The 16,245-nt window shown below is 48.1% G+C and overlaps 1 protein-coding gene and 1 long non-coding RNA gene across 7 annotated transcripts; one reads left to right on the top strand and one right to left on the bottom strand.

The window, feature by feature from the left end:
- Window positions 1-3,094: 3,094 nt before the first annotated feature.
- On the bottom strand, window positions 3,095-11,115 carry Igtp (interferon gamma induced GTPase). 6 transcript variants are annotated; one of them, XM_087571727.1, is made up of 4 exons: window positions 10,845-11,115; window positions 9,059-9,284; window positions 4,720-4,839; window positions 3,095-4,573 (listed from the first exon to the last, which is right to left on the bottom strand). In XM_087571727.1, exon 4 carries the CDS (start codon window positions 4,432-4,434, stop codon window positions 3,553-3,555), a length of 882 nt encoding a protein of 293 aa, XP_087427853.1. In that variant the 5' UTR covers window positions 4,435-4,573; window positions 4,720-4,839; window positions 9,059-9,284; window positions 10,845-11,115; the 3' UTR covers window positions 3,095-3,552.
- Window positions 11,116-12,422, top strand: LOC134480693 (uncharacterized). The gene is made up of 2 exons (XR_015631638.1): window positions 11,116-11,333; window positions 11,867-12,422. It is a non-coding gene; the product is annotated as an uncharacterized LOC134480693 (long non-coding RNA).
- The last annotated feature ends 3,823 nt before the right edge of the window (window positions 12,423-16,245 follow it).

The following is a 16,245-nucleotide window of genomic DNA, read 5'->3' as shown; positions in this document are numbered from 1 at the left end:
AAGAGACAGTTGGATTGCTGAAGTCATCAGCTTTTGGCCCCAAGGCAGACGCCGTACCCCACCACTTTCCTCAGTTACTTGAATGTCCGGAAAAGGCTTTCGACACTAAGTAGGGCACTTGTGGCCAGGAGAAGGTCAAGAGAACAGTTTATAGCTGAGAGACATAAATAAAAATAACCCAGAAAGCTAACAGGGTGACCTCAGCAGTTAACTTTCAGCTGCTTTGAGGGGAAACTGCAGTTGCCAATAAGGAATTAGGAAAACCTTCCTGCCTGTGTGACCAAACAGCTGAGAGACAAAGTTAGAAAAGAACAAACCAGCCCAGGTTGCTAAATGTGCTCTGGTAACACGTGAGGAACAGAGATTCCCCCTGGGCAAGTCCCTCTCAGTCACTACACCTCATGGACAGCAAGTCAGGGTAGACCTGCAGGCTGGACTGTGGACTTTCGGTGAGGGATGAGACCAGAGGGTGGATAAGTGTTCCCTGCCTTGTCCTGGGACAAACTGGATTCAGACTTTCTAGTACTCTCACTGGATCAAACCACATAGTTTGTGACTCGTTGTCTTAGTTAAGATTTCCATTGCTGTGAAGAGACACCATGACCAAGGCAACTCTTAAAAAGGACAGCATTTAATCAGAGCTAGCTTACAGGTTCAGAGGTTCAGGCAAGGCCAGAAGCATGGCAGCATCCAGGTAGGCATGGCTCTGTGTTCCAAAGGTGAACGGGAGAAAACTGCTGTCTTCCAGGCAGCTAGGAAGAGGATCGCAAAGCCCACCCCTACAGTGACACACTTCCTCCAACAATGCCACTCCAACAAGGTCACACCTCCCAATAGTGTCACTCCCTGGGCTAAGCATATTCAAACCAGCACATTATGGACCTCAAAGACATAGTCTCCAATCTCTTCAGGAAAAATTGAGAAAAATCAAAAGTTGACTATCCACAAGCCTGGAGAGATGACTTGGTGATTAATGTCATCTGGTGCTCTTCCAGAAGACTATAGAGTTTAATTGCCAGTACCCACCTTAGGCAACTCACAGCTGTTTGTAACTCTAGTTCTAGAGGGTCCAGCACTTTCTTCTGGCCCCTGTGTGCACACGCACATGCACTCACACATTGAGAGAGAGACTAAGTTTATTGTCTAGAAGAGTAGACCTAACCCATAGAAAGCATCATTTTCAAAACTAAACACACAGCAGAACCTCTCAGAAGTTGGTTTCAAGGGCATGAGAATGCTCTCTGAATGTGGTTCCTTCAGTCATGAGTCAGCTCCAGGCATCCATCAGCAACAGAAGAATGTGAGGGATTCCAGTTGACAGGTTGCAGATAGCAACCAGGCTGTTGGACTGAGGTGTTTCCTATCCCCTCTGAGGCAGAGTGGAACCTCCTCTAAGGTCAGCACACAGGTCACAAAGGGGCATTAACAATGTAATTGCTAGGGGTTGGGGATTTGGCTCAGTGGTAGAGCGCTTGCCTAGGAAGCGCAAGGCCCTGGGTTCGGTCCCCAGCTCCGAAAAAAAAGAAAAAGGAAAAAAAAAAAAAAGAATGTAATTGCTGGGGCTGGAGAGATGGCTCAGCAGTTAAGAGCACCAATAGCTTCTTCCAGAGGTCCTGAGTTCAAATCTCGACAACCACATGGTGGCTCACAACCATCTGTGATGAGATCTGATGCCCTCTTCTGGTGTGTCTAAAGACAGCAACAATGTACTTACATATAATAAATAAATAAATCTTTAAAAAAAGAATGTAATCACTGGCAGAATGGGGTGGTGCATGCCTTCAATGTCAGCACTTAGGAGACAGAGACAGATGTATCTTGTTTAGTTCAAGGCCAGCCTGGTCTATATAGCAAGTTCCAGGATAGCCAGGGTTACATAGTGAGACCCTGTCTCAAAGCAGCAGCAGCAAAAAAGAAGAAGAAAAGCAACTTCTGAATGCTTCTAACTGAGGAACACATCCGGGACAGCCTAGCCAAGGACACGTGGGAGCAGAGTTGAAACCTTTCCAACTTCTATGTCCTCCATAGCCGACTAGCCCGATAGTAACTGCACTGGATGTTCAGGATCCCAGTGTATCCTGCAGCCTTTTCGGGATGGAGCTTTGAGCCCAAAAACTGTGTCCTGGGTTGACATACTTCAGTTAGCGAGAGCAGTTAGCCAGAAGTGGAACCACAGAAGCCACAAGGCAAGGTTAGTGCATGTAGAGACGCTGCCAGAGCTGTGGACTTTGATGGAGTAGGTCTTAGTTTTCACTTTGGCACTATCAGCCTGCTGGGTTTTACAGCCTAGAAGGTGCTTTCATCATGAAGTCCTGTGTTAAGGTCTGGGGTCTTGTTACAGTCTCCACCCACATGTAACACGCGCGCGCACACACACACGCGCGCGCGCGCACGAGATGTGCCCTTATGAGAGATAATTAGGTCATGCTGTCATTGCTTTAGGAAGGGACCAATCATGTTCTCAGTGGTTCAGCTGCTTCCCTTAAGGTGCAGCCTCGTCTCTGGATCTTTTGTGCTTCTGGTCTCTTCCACATGAATGCCTGCCATTGTGATGGGGCCACTAGAGGCTAACTTGATGGATCCTTCCATGAGGAGCCCCCCAGGTTCCAGAACTATGAGTTAATAAACCATATTTGCTTTTATACTCCCTAAACTCAGATTGTGTTTTGTTGGAACGCCAGAAAATAGACTAAGAAGTTGATGTCCAGACCCCGAGGAAACCTCTCTTCCCTGTGCTGGCACAGAGCTCGACTCCCTTGCTGAGCTCCTTGAACACTGATCACATGTTTCAGAGACATCTTTGGCAGGCCAGCAATATGGCTCAGTGGGTGAAGGTGCTTGCTGCCAAGCCTGATGATGTGACTTCAGTCCCCAGAACCTACATGGTGGGAGGAGGACACTAACTCTACGTGCTGTGGGGAAGCACACAACCACATACCTGCACTCACCGGTGCATACACACAGACCCAACAAGCAGTAGACCTTAAGGGACAGTTGCCACCACCCCACTCCTCCCTCCAAATTTCTAATTCTGTGCCAGTTGAGTCGCCACCAGGGTTATCCGGAGAACGATAAAGCTAAGAATAAAACAGTATCAATGAAGACAACTTTAATGGTTTAGGAGGGAAAAGATTTTTTTTTAAAGATTCATTTATTTATTTATTTATTTTTATATATGAACACACTGTGTCTTCAGATAGATCAGAAGAGGGCATCAGATCTCATTACAGATGGTTGTGAGCCACCACGTGGTTGCTGGGAATTGAACTCAGGACCCCTGGAAGAGGAGCCATTACTCTTAACTACTAAGCCATCTCTCCAGCCCGAGGGAAAAGATTTGATTTAAACATGCGTTACCAAGAAGACTAAAAGCATAAGAATCTAAGTACCGAGCTAACAAGGCTTGGCTGATTGTCTCGGCAAGTACTTGACACTTTGAAGGAACAGGGTATTAGAGTTGAAGACAGGAAGGAGAGCGGTTTCCTGAAGTCCTCTAAATTTATTAAGCATTGTTACAAGGTGTTGCTGCAGTTCTTGTTTTCTGGCGAATAGCTAGGGCTCTATGCAAAAAGACCCTGAGGCAGCCTGGATTCCACTTGAGGGTACGCCAGACCCTTCACAAAGGATTTCAGGAGGAAGTGTATAGTCCTCTAGAGCTCTCCTCAAGGAGGTCTTGGTGTTCTTAGCAACTATTTCAATGATGCGCTTCTGTCTCTGGTGTCTCAAGTATCGGGTAACGACATCCCACAAGCCGAACCACCATGGACTTCCAAGAACCCTGAGGAGTATGTTCACGACAAAACACATCATCAACCCCAGTCTCCTGTCCATCTTGATCAAGTCCTGGAACTGCAAGGCCCTGGTGCTCATCTCTGGTCTCCCTGTACTCTGAGCTACCCTCCTAAGTGACTCATTATCCACACCAAAGAGCTTCTGGTAGGTGTCCAGACTCCTCTCCAGGTCAGCAATATCATACGGGGGGCTGACAGCTGCCTCCAGGTGTTTCGTGAACATCAGGTCCTCCTTCAGAGAGAGCGCCTTATTGTTGATGCACTTGTCGCAGACTTGAGAAAGGGTCTCTAAGGGATCTCTGTACCTGATGTTGTGGATGTCTTTTCGCAGTGTCTTTCTAAGGTCTAGGAAGTCGTGAAAAGATGGACTAAAGCAGGAGACCAGAAATATGGGGGGGTCCCTCACCTGAGCCTTCTGGAGATTCTCCCTGATATTCTTTTGGATACTCTGCAGGAGCTGGGGTTCAGGGAAGGTACTTGTGCTGATGTCCCTGTCCAGCTTGGTCCAGACGACATAGAACCTCTTTCTCATCCTCTGCATGGCTTCAGCCAGCTTCACATGATTCGAGCTGAACTGCTCAGAAGCAATGATGATGATAAGGTCATATGCGCTGAACTGCATCTCATCCAGGTAGCTCTCCATGCTCTGGGCTGTGGTCCCGGTGCCAGGCAGGTCCCACAGCTCCACATAGGGAAAGTGGGAAGAGGAGTAACAGGCTGGTTTCTGGGTGGTCCTCACCACCCCAGTGGGAGCTGAATCCTCCTCCTCATGTCCAATGAGCCTAAGGGCGTTGACGAAAGATGACATGCCATTGCCAGAGTCCCCAGTCACGGCGATTTTTACCGTGTATCTAGACTTATTCTGCATTTCCCCTTTGACTGTGTATATCACTTTCTGTAAATCCCCCTCTGCCACAGCCTTACCGACCTTCTCAATGACTTCTGGAGAAGAAGAGTTCTGGCTGCTATAGAATGACTCACCAGCAGTGATGGATTTAAACAATAGCGGCTTGAGAGGTTTCGCCATGTTTATGAAAAGGGTAAAAACCTGCAGAGGGGAAGAGCAGAGAGTCAGACTCAAGATGACACAGAAATCCACAGGACGCACACACCCCAGCCGTGGCTTTCAAATCTGCCGCCAGAGACAGCCAAGGCCCTCACTTGAACAGAGCATGGCACCTCCTCTGGGACGGGGCTGCTCTCTAGGTGCATAGTTCTTCATACTGCTCACCTCACGGCAGGACTAAAGATGTCTGAACCTGAGCTGCAAAACTGCAGCTGGGTTCTTCAGTGAGAAAATGGGCGGGCAGGGCTGACCACAGCTTTCCGCACCACGGCCCATTGCGCTTCTCCTTTAAGAACCAAATATTCAAGGGCTGGAGAGATGGTTCAGGGGCTAAGAGCACTGACTGCTCTTCCAGAGATCCTGGATTCAATCCCCAGCAACCATATGGTGGCTCACGACCATCTGTAATGGGATCTGCTGTCCTCTTCCGGCACACAGATACACATGCAAATAGAAGCACTCATACACCTAAAGTAAATAAGTCTCCAAAAGAAAATCAAATATTCAGCTGGATGTGGTAGCACACACCTTCAGTCTCAGCTCTTAGGAGGCAGAAGCAGGTGGATTTCTGTGAGTTCAAGGTCAGTCTGGCCAACCAGAACTATGTAGTAAGACCCTGCCTCCAAAAAGAGATTGATTTTGTGTATTTGTATGTGTCTGCCTATACACACATGTGCAAACACCCATCTGTGTGTGCGTATGTATGTTGGCGTGTGCCTCTGTGTGTTTGCGTGTGTGTGTTTGCATGTGTGTGTGTGTTTGCGTGTGTGTGTGTTTGCGTGTGTGTGTGTGTGTGCGTGTGTGTGTGTGTGTGTGTGAAGACCAAGGGTCAACCTTGGCTGCCGTTCCTCTGGAGCCTCTCATCTGGCTTGCTTTTCCTTTACCTTTTATGTGGGTGGGTGTTTTTGCTTATGTGTGCATCTGTGTACCACATGTGTATCTGACACTTTTGGAAACCAGAACAAGGTCACAGGAATTGAAGCCTGGACCTCAGGAAGAGCGGCCTGTGCTCTTAATAGCTGAGCCTTCTCTTCAGCACTTATTTATTAGGACAGGGTTTCTCACAGGAACCTGTGGTCCACTGATGAGGTTAGATTTGGCTGGCCAGGGGCCCCCGAGATCTGACTGTCTCCACCTCCCAGCACTGGGATTACAAACCCATTTTACCACACCCAGCTCTTTTTTTTTTTTTTTTTTTTTTTTTTTTTTTTTTTTTTTTTTTGGTTAGTTGTTTTGGTTTGGGTTTTTTCTAGACAGGGTCTTAATAGGTAGTCCTGATGCGCTGGAACTCACTACATGGACCATGGTCTTTCTTCTTTTTCCTTTCATTTGTTTGTTTGTTTGTTTGTTTTTGAGACAGGGTTTCTCTGTGTAGCCTTAGCTGCCCTGGAACTCACTCTTTAGACCAGGCTGGCCTCGAACTCAGAAAACCAACTGCCTCTGCCTCCGAATGCTGGGATTAAAGGTGTGTGCTATTACACAGATGTATCCAGCTTTTTTCATGTGGATTCTGGGGACTGAACTCAGGTCCTTGTGTACTCTCTTACCAACCTGGATAAATTTACTATTTGTAATCACACTATGAAATTCGCAATGATATAGACCAATAATTACCTGCAATGGCAAATACCAGTAACCCATCAACTTCAGCAGACAGTCAAACCAAACTTCCCAAACCACCTGGTGAGACTTTCTCCTTGTTTGCTTTTTAGATTCATTTGTATGTATGTGTGTTTTGCCTACACCCATGTCTATATACCATATGTGCCCTCAAAAAATGAAAGAGAGCATCAGATCCCCTGAGGCAGGAATTACAGACACAAAATTGAGGCACAATGTGGATGCTGGGAATAGAACCCAAGTCTTCTGCAAGAGCAACCAGTCTGATTAACAGCTGAGCCTTCTCTCCAGCCCCAATCTGATTGTTCATAAACACTAAGATTTGAGTGTCTCTGCGTGTTGACAATGGCACTAATATAAGAATTCCGGCTATTGTGCAAATGGGTAGGCTCAATCCTTACCACGAGATCAAAGCATTGTGAGCCTCCATTGTAATGAGAATTGGGTAAGCTGATTGAGGACTGAATTGAAGATAAAAGACGCCCATGCTGTCCCTAGGTGACAGGCCTTTGTAGTGGGTTTGGCCTATGTTGCTTGTGTTCTAATGTTAATCTGGGTCCCCAAAACTTCTTACTGGAGAGTATCTTCTAGGAACCTGCCACCAATTGGTTCTGATTGGTGAATAAAAATGCCAACAGCCAATAGCTGGGAAGGACAGACAGAGGCCGTGTTTGGAATTTCCCAGGCTTGGTGGGGGGAAGGTTAGGGAGGGGAAGTCCAGGGGCGGGGATCAGCCAAGCTAGGAGTGTGAAGGAGACACTAAACCTGAGAAGAGTGTGGGACAGTGAAGCATGGCCACCATGTGAAGGAGTTGGAAGGGGTGGGGAGGAGAACATAGCCCAGCTGGGCAGCCCCCTGGGTCCAGAGCAGCCAAAATAGAGTCTATCAGCAGTGGAGCAGGTTAGGCAGTGACCCAGCTATTGTTCTGATTAATGAATATTAAAATAGAAAGCTGTGTGTGTGTGTGTGTGTGTGTGTGTGTGTGTGTGTGTGTGTGTGTGTGTGTCTTTCTTTCTTTCTTTTTTTTTTTTTTTTTCGGAGCTGGGGACCGAACCCAGGGCCTTACGCTTGCTAGGCAAGTGCTCTACCACTGAGCTAAATCCCCAACCCCATGTCTTTCATTTGGGAACATAAACCATTGTAGCAAGTAGCAAACTCATTAATTAATTATTTCAACAGGCCTTCTTCACAATGCCACCATTAACAGGGATTGTTGGAACGTAGAAATTGGGGCAGCCTAAATCCATCTTCCTGAACCATGATCAAAACAGCTCTGGAACAAACTATCTCTTATTTCCTTAAGAAAAGGAAAGGAAAAGGAAAAGGAAAATTCTATCTATTGAAATGATCAGATGACATCTTGGGCCAATAGAAAAGCTTCCCCCATCTTGCCTCTCTGATATATCTACTAGTGTATTTTAAAGTTATCTTGATTTAGGATCTGTTGTTGTTGCTGCTGTTGTGTAAAACTATAAAAAAACTTCCTGAAGCTTTCACATTAGAACACAAATGTGGGCAACCTAAATTTCTATTCCTAGGCCATGAAAACTCAAAATGGCTCCAGGATAAGCAACTTCTTATTGAGAGAGAGAGAGAGAGAGAGAGAGAGAGAGAGAGAGAGAGAGAGAGAGGGGCAGACACACCCCAAGAGGTGTTACTCAGTTGATAAAGAGTGTTTGCCTAGCACCCATGAAGGGATGAGTTCAGTCCCTAGTGACACAGAAACCTGGACATGTGTCATCCACATGTATTCTGAGAACCTAGGAGTTGGAAGCAGAAGGATAAGAAAATTAAAGGCCTCCTCGCCTACACTGTATGTTTGAAGCTAGCCTGGACTACATGAGACCCTGTCTCGAAAAAACAAATAAACAACCCTTTCTGTGTGCATTGCCATCAACATTTTAAAACTTCACATCAGCCAGATGTGCTGGTTTATTCCAGCAGAGGCAGGCAAATCTCTCAGTTCAAGACCAGTCTGATCTACAGAGTTCCAGGACAGTCAGGACTACACAGTGAAACCCTGTCTCAAAAATAAATTTAAAAATAAACAAAAAAATAAACAAACAAATAAATACATTAAAACTCCCAAACTCAAGACCATCTCTTTGATTCACGTAGTGTGCACCTGTTACATGAAGAGCTCCCAGCCAGATCCACCCCTTAGAATCCCACGCAGGATTCCAAGTCCTTACACTGAAGAGCCCCATAAGGCCCACCATTCTACCTGAGGGACCACTTCCAGGGAACAACTTCTGAGTGTTGATTAATTCTCTGTGGTGACCCCACCCAATTCTCCCCTGAGGTAGTTTCTCTCCTTTCTTGTCCTCTCCTGGGGTGGCCTCTCTCCTCAGTCCTCTCCTGGGATGCTTCCTTTCTTTGTTCCCTTCCTGAGGTGAGTCCAGCTCTACTCCCCAAACATGCTACTTACACAGTGGCTGGGCCAGGACATGACCCGTGGAAGGGTCAGCATGGAGGGGATCAGCCAAGAGCCCCAACCTGTTTGAAGACTCACCCGGCTCCTTGCAAGCCCAACAAATTTCTCGAGTCTCTGTTTTCTGATGGGGCAAGCCATGCTACCCACCTTCCGTATCATTTGTGGCAACTTCATGACTAAATCCATGGGATGCTCTCTACACAGCTCTCTGCTGTCTGTGTGAACACTCTGTAGTCTTAACTCAAATGGCTGAGCTGGTGTTCCTCTGGTTCTTCCTTCTCCCTTCAACTTAATGGAGTATGAAGGTCTATACCCGTGGACCTGAACCCGTGGGTCTGTTACAGGCCTTGTGATCTTTACTCTTCTTCAGAACCTATTAGAAAAACGATATTACAACAACTGATGGCAGATGGGGAAACACATTGTTAGAAATACACAAGGAGCTCTTTGTCCCATCTTTCCTTGTGCTGGCTGGCGGTGGTGTGCGTGATGGCCCTGGCAGGTGCTTTCAAGAGCAGCAGCAATGCCGAGAGGAGAGGCAAGCCCCAGGCCCTCATCAGGCCATGCTGCCCAGGCATCGTTCAGGTCGTAACGGAGAAGATGAGGCATAGGTGCATCAGCAGATTTTAAATCACTGATGATCACAGGGCTGGGACCACGGTGGAGCCCAGAGGCAGGCTGAACAAGTGCGGATTGATCAGCCCGGGATTTGATGGGCAGCACAGGCACCTAGAGAAATGGCCGAACAATCTGCTTCCACCCTGTCAGTGTGACTTCATTGTACTAGACCGTGAAGAAGCAAGACGAAAACACACAGGAGAGGAAACCCTGGGACTCTTTTTCTAGAGATATAAGACGTAAACAAAAAGCCAAAGGACGGGGCTGGGGATTTAGCTCAGTGGTAGAGCCCTTACCTAGGAAGCGCAAGGCCCTGGGTTTGGTCCCCAGCTCCGGGGGGTGGAGGGGTGGAAAGAAAAGGACCCCAGAGGGCTTACTGGCCAGCCAGTCTAGCCAAGAGGTTCACTGAGAGATTCTATTTCAAAAATAAATAAATAAATAAATAAATAAATAAATAAATAAAATAAGTTGGAGAGAGTCTGAGGAAGACATCCTGAAGTCAGCCTCTGTATTACACACACATACACACAGGTACTGGCAAGCAGACTCACAGGCATGTGCGCACACACACACACACACACACACACACACGCGCGCGCGCGCAATAGTCTCACAGCTGCACAAAAAGGTCATGTATGCAGTTTACCCGGAGGCCCTTTGGTCTGCCCTATGTTCTGTCGGGTTGTGTTTTATTATATTCTCTTCCAAAAGACTGAAATGCTGATAGCCTGACGAAAAGCCAGCTTCTCCAATGCAGATTAAAAATGCCCAACTGAGTTAGGCAAAAAGTTCCCTTACGGACCCAGCCCTCCAAGCCGGGAGTCCTAGTCCCTGCATGTTCCACATGACCAACAGGTGCATGGTACACAATTCCAGGGCGTTCTAACACTGCCTGTGGGATGGTCTGATCCTGGACTCTGGTCCCAGAGGGAACATCAAACAGTGGCCAAGAGAAGATGAATAAAATCCCACCTGCTTTCTTTCTTTCTTTTTTTTTCTTTTTTCTTTTTTTCGGAGCTGAGGACCGAACCCAAGGCCTTGCGCTTGCTAGACAACCCACCTGCTTTCTTTAAACTAGGCCCCATCAGAAGACCCACAAACCCAGGGATATGCAGGTAAAAGGGGCTACATTGCCTCTCTCTGTTAGTTGGTTGGAAGGGCTTGATTCAGCCAAAACACCCAAAACACCAGGCACTCTGGTCCTGAAGACAGTGAGGGAGGGTGCCTGCAGCACAGAGTCCCCCAGAAAAACACCTGACCCCAGACTCCCCTGCCCTAAGCAGGTTGTTAGGCCAAGCAGGAGCCCCTCACCTACCTGTTCAGAAGCCTTACAAAACTGCAATCCGGGCCCAGGACAGCCAGGAGGAAGAAAACAGAAGTTTGAAGGGGCAGGGTCCTGTGGGGAAGAGCGACTAGAAGAGCCTGGAGCTTCCGAAGGCCAGCCTGAGCTCCTGGGTTACCTCTCAGACCCTGCTCTATCTTGGCCCTGATGCAGTTCCTCAACTTTTAGGCATGAGCCCTGCCTGCCGCCCCCCCAGCCCCGCCGCACCCCTCCTCCCCGAGGGGAGGGGCCGGCTGCCAGAACTGCTTTCAGTTTCGGTTCCTGGAAGTGACTGGTTTTCGGGATTTTGAGGCTCAGACTCTACATTCTTCAGGAAGCGAGGGGGGGGGGCTGCTGGGGCCTGGAGGTCAAAAGTCTCCCTGGGAGCACTGCCATCCAGAGCTGCAGTCAGAGCTGCCTGATCTGACCCTGCTGCTTCCCTTCCTGGAGCCCCTCTCGATAATGGCACCATGTTGAGACCAGGTGAGACTGGTCCTTGGAGAACTACTTGCTCTTCAATGCTACTCCTTGGGGCTTTTGTCCCTTCTCCGTGGTCTACTCGCTCCCTCCCGCCCACTCAGCCCAGGGGCAGTAATCCCACCTCTGAGGAAACCTCTCTGCCTTGCTCTAATCCTGTCAGCTAGCCAGGATCAAGGCATGCGGTCCCCCCAACAGAATATGCCACCTTTAAGAGGTCTCCTGCCGGTGGGTTTCTCTGAGTTCAGGGGAAAAATTTAACAAACAAAACAAAAACCAAAAAAAACCACACTCTCCTTCTCTGTATGCTCAGTTGCCACGTTTTTGGGCAACATCTTTGTGCACAGTGATGCCCTGGACCACTGAGTGCTCAGGTAGAGAGGAACGGACTAGTTTCCTTGTGCTGCTGTTGAGCAGGTTAAGACGCAGTGGCTGATGGGTAGTGTGCACGCTCAGCCCTTGCCGTCTGGGCTGCTCTGGCTTCTCAGTTTCACTCACTGTCCCTGACATCTCCCTCCCTCCCCCACCCCTTCTTTCAGTATTTGTGCACCCTGTGCGAGCATGAGCCTCAGAGGTCAGAGGAGGTTGTTGGAGCCCCTGCAGCTGGAGTTACAGGCAGTTGTAAGCTGTCACGTGGAAGCTGGAAACCACTCTTACTTGGGTCCTCAGCAAGAACAACAGCTCCAGCCCCTTCTCCATGTTTCTGAATCACAACTCCCTTTAGACGCACCAGAAGAGCAGGGGTCCTCATGGCGGCACCGTAGTGCATGGTGTGGCTAAGCCTCTGTATCCTAGCTGCTTGTTGATTCTCTGCCCTTTTTCCTTCATGGAGCAGGTTTCTGGCCACCGCACCCCATTTTAGTTGCTTTCTTGGTGTCTATGCTGTGAGTTGCGGCCTCGGAAATCCCTGCCGGGGCCCAGTGCTTAGTTCTGCACTGGGGCCAAGATCTGCACCATGTTAACTGGGTCACCTGAAAATATGAGCAAAGCAAAGTGGGGGCGTGAGTCCCCAGAATGGGCACCACTGGCCAGGTGGCATTAATGTCATAGCCTCATTCTTCTTAAAAATAATAACAATAAAATACTTTTAAAAGACTTATTTATTTGGGGGGGGGGGCAGCATGGTGGTGCATGCCTTTGATCCTAGCACTTGGGAGGCAGAAGCAGGCTGATCTCTGTGATTCAAGGCTAGCCTGGTCTGCAAAGCGAGTTCCAGGACAGCAGGGGCTACACAGAGAAACCCTATGTCAAAAGAAGATTTACTTATTTTGTGTGTTTAAATGTTTTGCTTGCATGTATGTGTGTGTAGCATGTGGGTGCCTAGTATCCACAGAGATCCCCTATGAGTTCTGTCCTCTGCAAGTGCAGCTAGCTGGTCTCTGATTCTATCACCAGAGCAAGAGCAAGCAGACTACTGTCCCTGCTGGGCCACAGGGAGATGTCAGTGTCCTAAGAATCTAAACAAAACAGGCACGGTGGCAGCCACCTCTACTCCCAGCACTCAGGAGGCAGAGTCAGGAGGATCTCTGAGTTCCAGGCCAGCCTGGTCTAAAGATCAAGTTCCAGGACAGCTAGAGCTACACACACACACACACACACACACACACACACACACACACCTCAAAAGCAAAAATCCTGTCCCAAAAAAGAGAGAAGGAAGAAAAGAAGGAAGGAAAGAAGGAAGGAATGAAGGAGGAGATCAATTGTGGCCCACTTTCATGCCCCAATTGCTGTATATGTGATTTTTATCTTTTTTTTTTTTTTTTCCGGGGCTGGGGACCGAACCCAGGACCTTGCGCTTCCTAGGCAAGCGCTCTACCACTGAGCCAAATCCCCAACCCCCCCCCCCCCCCCCCCGTATATGTGATTTTTAAGGAGCAGCTAGAGGCCCTGCCCCCTGTGCTCCCCCTCTGCTCCCTCTGGAAGCCTAAAGAAACAGGGCTGCTATAAACAGTTACACAATCAGTCTCTGGCACTAACGGATTCCAAGTCCTGTTCTAAATGTAGTGTCTGCATGAGCCAAGTAGAGTCAGTCAGTAATCTCTGGGAGGGACTCTGGCTGGCAAGGCAGACTGTATTTATGGATTTGGCACCAGATAAAAGTTCATGGTAAAGGGACTCAGGGTGTGGACACAGGGTACCCAGAGCCCATGCACCATGTTCTTGAAAAAGCCATTTACCCAGAAATCAACTTCCAGCTGGGGCAGTCTGAAGTTCGGGTTTCATCCCGGAACCAGGACTGTGTACCTCCTGCACATGGTTACCCATATAGGAGCTACATTTGCACATTATCTCCTCACAGAAGTACAGGGACTAATCATGTCAAAATCCGTCAGAGCACGGGAACTAGTCACCTCAAAATCCATCACCTCTTACTTGCTGCCTTCACTCAGATGAGAAGAGGCTCCGGTGTGAATCGCTGTGTAAATCAGTGTGAAGATCTGGCTTGTCAGCCGGACTGTGTGCTCAGCCGGACTGTGTGCTCTGCCGTCCTGCACACTGAGCATCGCTGACACTTCCCAAGGATGTGGGTGCTGTCCTACTCCCAGGTGTTTGTGTGAAGCTACATGCTCTGGGATATGTGTCACACATGAAAGCCATGCATGGGTACACACATGCATGTGCCGATGCTCAGGCAGACATAGATAGCCTTCCCTTTCTGGTGGCCCACGTTAACAAAGTCACCTGTCATTTCCTTTGAAACCAAAGAAAGGATCCTGGTGTCTCTCGGAGACTGAGGTGGGGGAGGGAGGTCTGAGCTCCAGATTGAACAGATTTGCTGTCTCGTTGACATGGTTCCTACATGTGACCCTGACTCACACCCCAGTTGTCTCCCTGTGACATGGAGACTTTCTGTGGCTCTGAGGGAATTGCCTCCTTGGTCTCCTGCTGTCCTGGGACAAAGGTGACTCTCTGCACTCTGCCAAAGTACCAGAATCAGGACCCCAGTTATCATAAAGCCAGCTGCTCCCCAATTCAAAGTAAGAGAAAAGTTCCTGGTGAAGTCCAAAGATAAGCTCTCTTCCTCCTGTCTCTACCCTCAGATTAGATAATGACCCAGAAGTGTGCGCTGTAAAACTGGTGAGCACGTCTCTGCACCCTGACAGCCCCTTGGAGCAGTCAGCCATGTTCTCAATAATATGGGGTGTAATTTAGCCAAAAGAAACTTTGTGTTGCTCTTGTTGAAAACAATAGATCTCCATCTACCTATGTGCTGGTGATCGGGTGGCTTGCAGGAGCTAGAAGTGACACAGATTGCGTTAAGGGACACAGACTCAACGTCCTTCTGAGCCGTCCTCCCCTCAAAACCCAGGAATTCTCTGCTCACCTGCATGACCTTCCTGAGTGTCGGTGTGGCTTGCTGAAAGGGAATTTACATTTTCAGAGGTTTGTCCAGCTATATTGTGTGTGTGTGTGTGTGTGTGTGTGTGTGTGTGTGTGTGTGTGTGTGTGTGTGTGATTTGACTGTGAACAAGGTGGGTTGTTTTTGAGACCAGGGTCTCTGCTGATGAAGCAGAATGAACAAGCTGGAACGAAGGCATTTTTCATTGGGCCATTGCCCAATACAGCCACACTCAATTCTCCATGAACTGAGGCTAGCATCCAACGTGTGTAATATACCCACTGAAGACTTTTTAGAACTTTAAAGGATCAGAAAGAACCCCAATCTTTCAGCAAGGTTACCCCAATAAGGTATCTGCTTAGAAGGGTTTTCTACACAAAGTGGGCCTGAAGCCAGTTGGCAGTGGTCCAACCTGAGAGCTCTGGACCATTGCCTGCCTGTGCCTCCTCTCTTCCCTCCTGTTCTGACCTTGATCCCTAGCTCCACCAGATAGTCACTCAGAGGCAATCTGACCCCTGGCTCTCTAGGACTGACAGGGTTCAGGTAATTAGGAGGAAGGGGGAGAGGACAAGGCCACACACCCCAAAGAGAAGCTGGGCCACTGGCTGGATTTTGAAAATCTTGTTTTGTTTTGAGCCCAGTTTCAAACCCTTTCCCAAGCTCTAAGAGATAGATTAGCTTAAAGAGAAAAACCCAGTTTCAGAAAAAATTTGCCAAGTGTGTTCCGTAAGTCCAGGCTGCCCAGTTCTACACCGTGCTGTACCCTGTCCAGGTCCTATCCTGGATGGCAGCTCTATGCTGGGGGATAGTGACCCGGTAGAGCTCTGCCCGGTAGGGTTTCACCTGAAGAAGCAGGAGCTCAGCTTGTTTTCCAGGGAGCATGCCTCTGATTGACAGTTACGGGCGAAAATCTCGGATCTGTCCACACTACCCAACCCTCACACACAGAAAGTTCCTAGAAACTAAGAGACCGTGTTACTTTTGCTGATAGATGGTGCCAAGTTCCGAAACGGATTTTTCTCATGTGTTTGTCAGTTACTATCTGTTCTATGCTCTTTTTGCTTGACACGTGCAAAAAACTCAGTTAGAGACACAACATTTTTAAACCTTCTAAAATCATGTGGTAGAGAGATGGCTCAGCTGTCAACATGCCTCTTGAGGAGCACTGGAATTGGGTGCCCAGCACCCACGTCATGCAATTTACAACCACCTACAACTCAGCCAAGGAATCCAATGACTGTGAGCTCCACAGGCACATGGAGTACAAACCCCACCCCCCTAACCCCCGCAACACATATACACAAAATTAAAAATAAATAAAATCTTTAAAATTAAAACAACCTGAGTGAGAAAATAGGCAATTCAATTTGCTAATGAAAGTATTCAAGATAAAGCAATGTCCCCATTAAAAGTGAATAATGCGGGTTGGGGATTTAGCTCAGCGGTAGAGCGCTTGCCTAGCATGCGCAAGGCCCTGGGTTCGGTCCCCAGCTCCGAAAAAAAAGAAAAAAAAGAAAAGAAAAAAAAAAGTGAATAATGCAAGCTTCGGAACAGGAAAAATAAGAACAACAACAA

Source organism: Rattus norvegicus, chromosome 10, assembly GCF_021556685.1.
Source record: "Rattus norvegicus strain SHRSP/BbbUtx chromosome 10, alternate assembly SHRSP_T2T, whole genome shotgun sequence".
In the NCBI taxonomy this organism is placed as follows: domain Eukaryota; kingdom Metazoa; phylum Chordata; class Mammalia; order Rodentia; family Muridae; genus Rattus; species Rattus norvegicus.
This window is presented reverse-complemented; position numbering and strand designations above follow the sequence as displayed.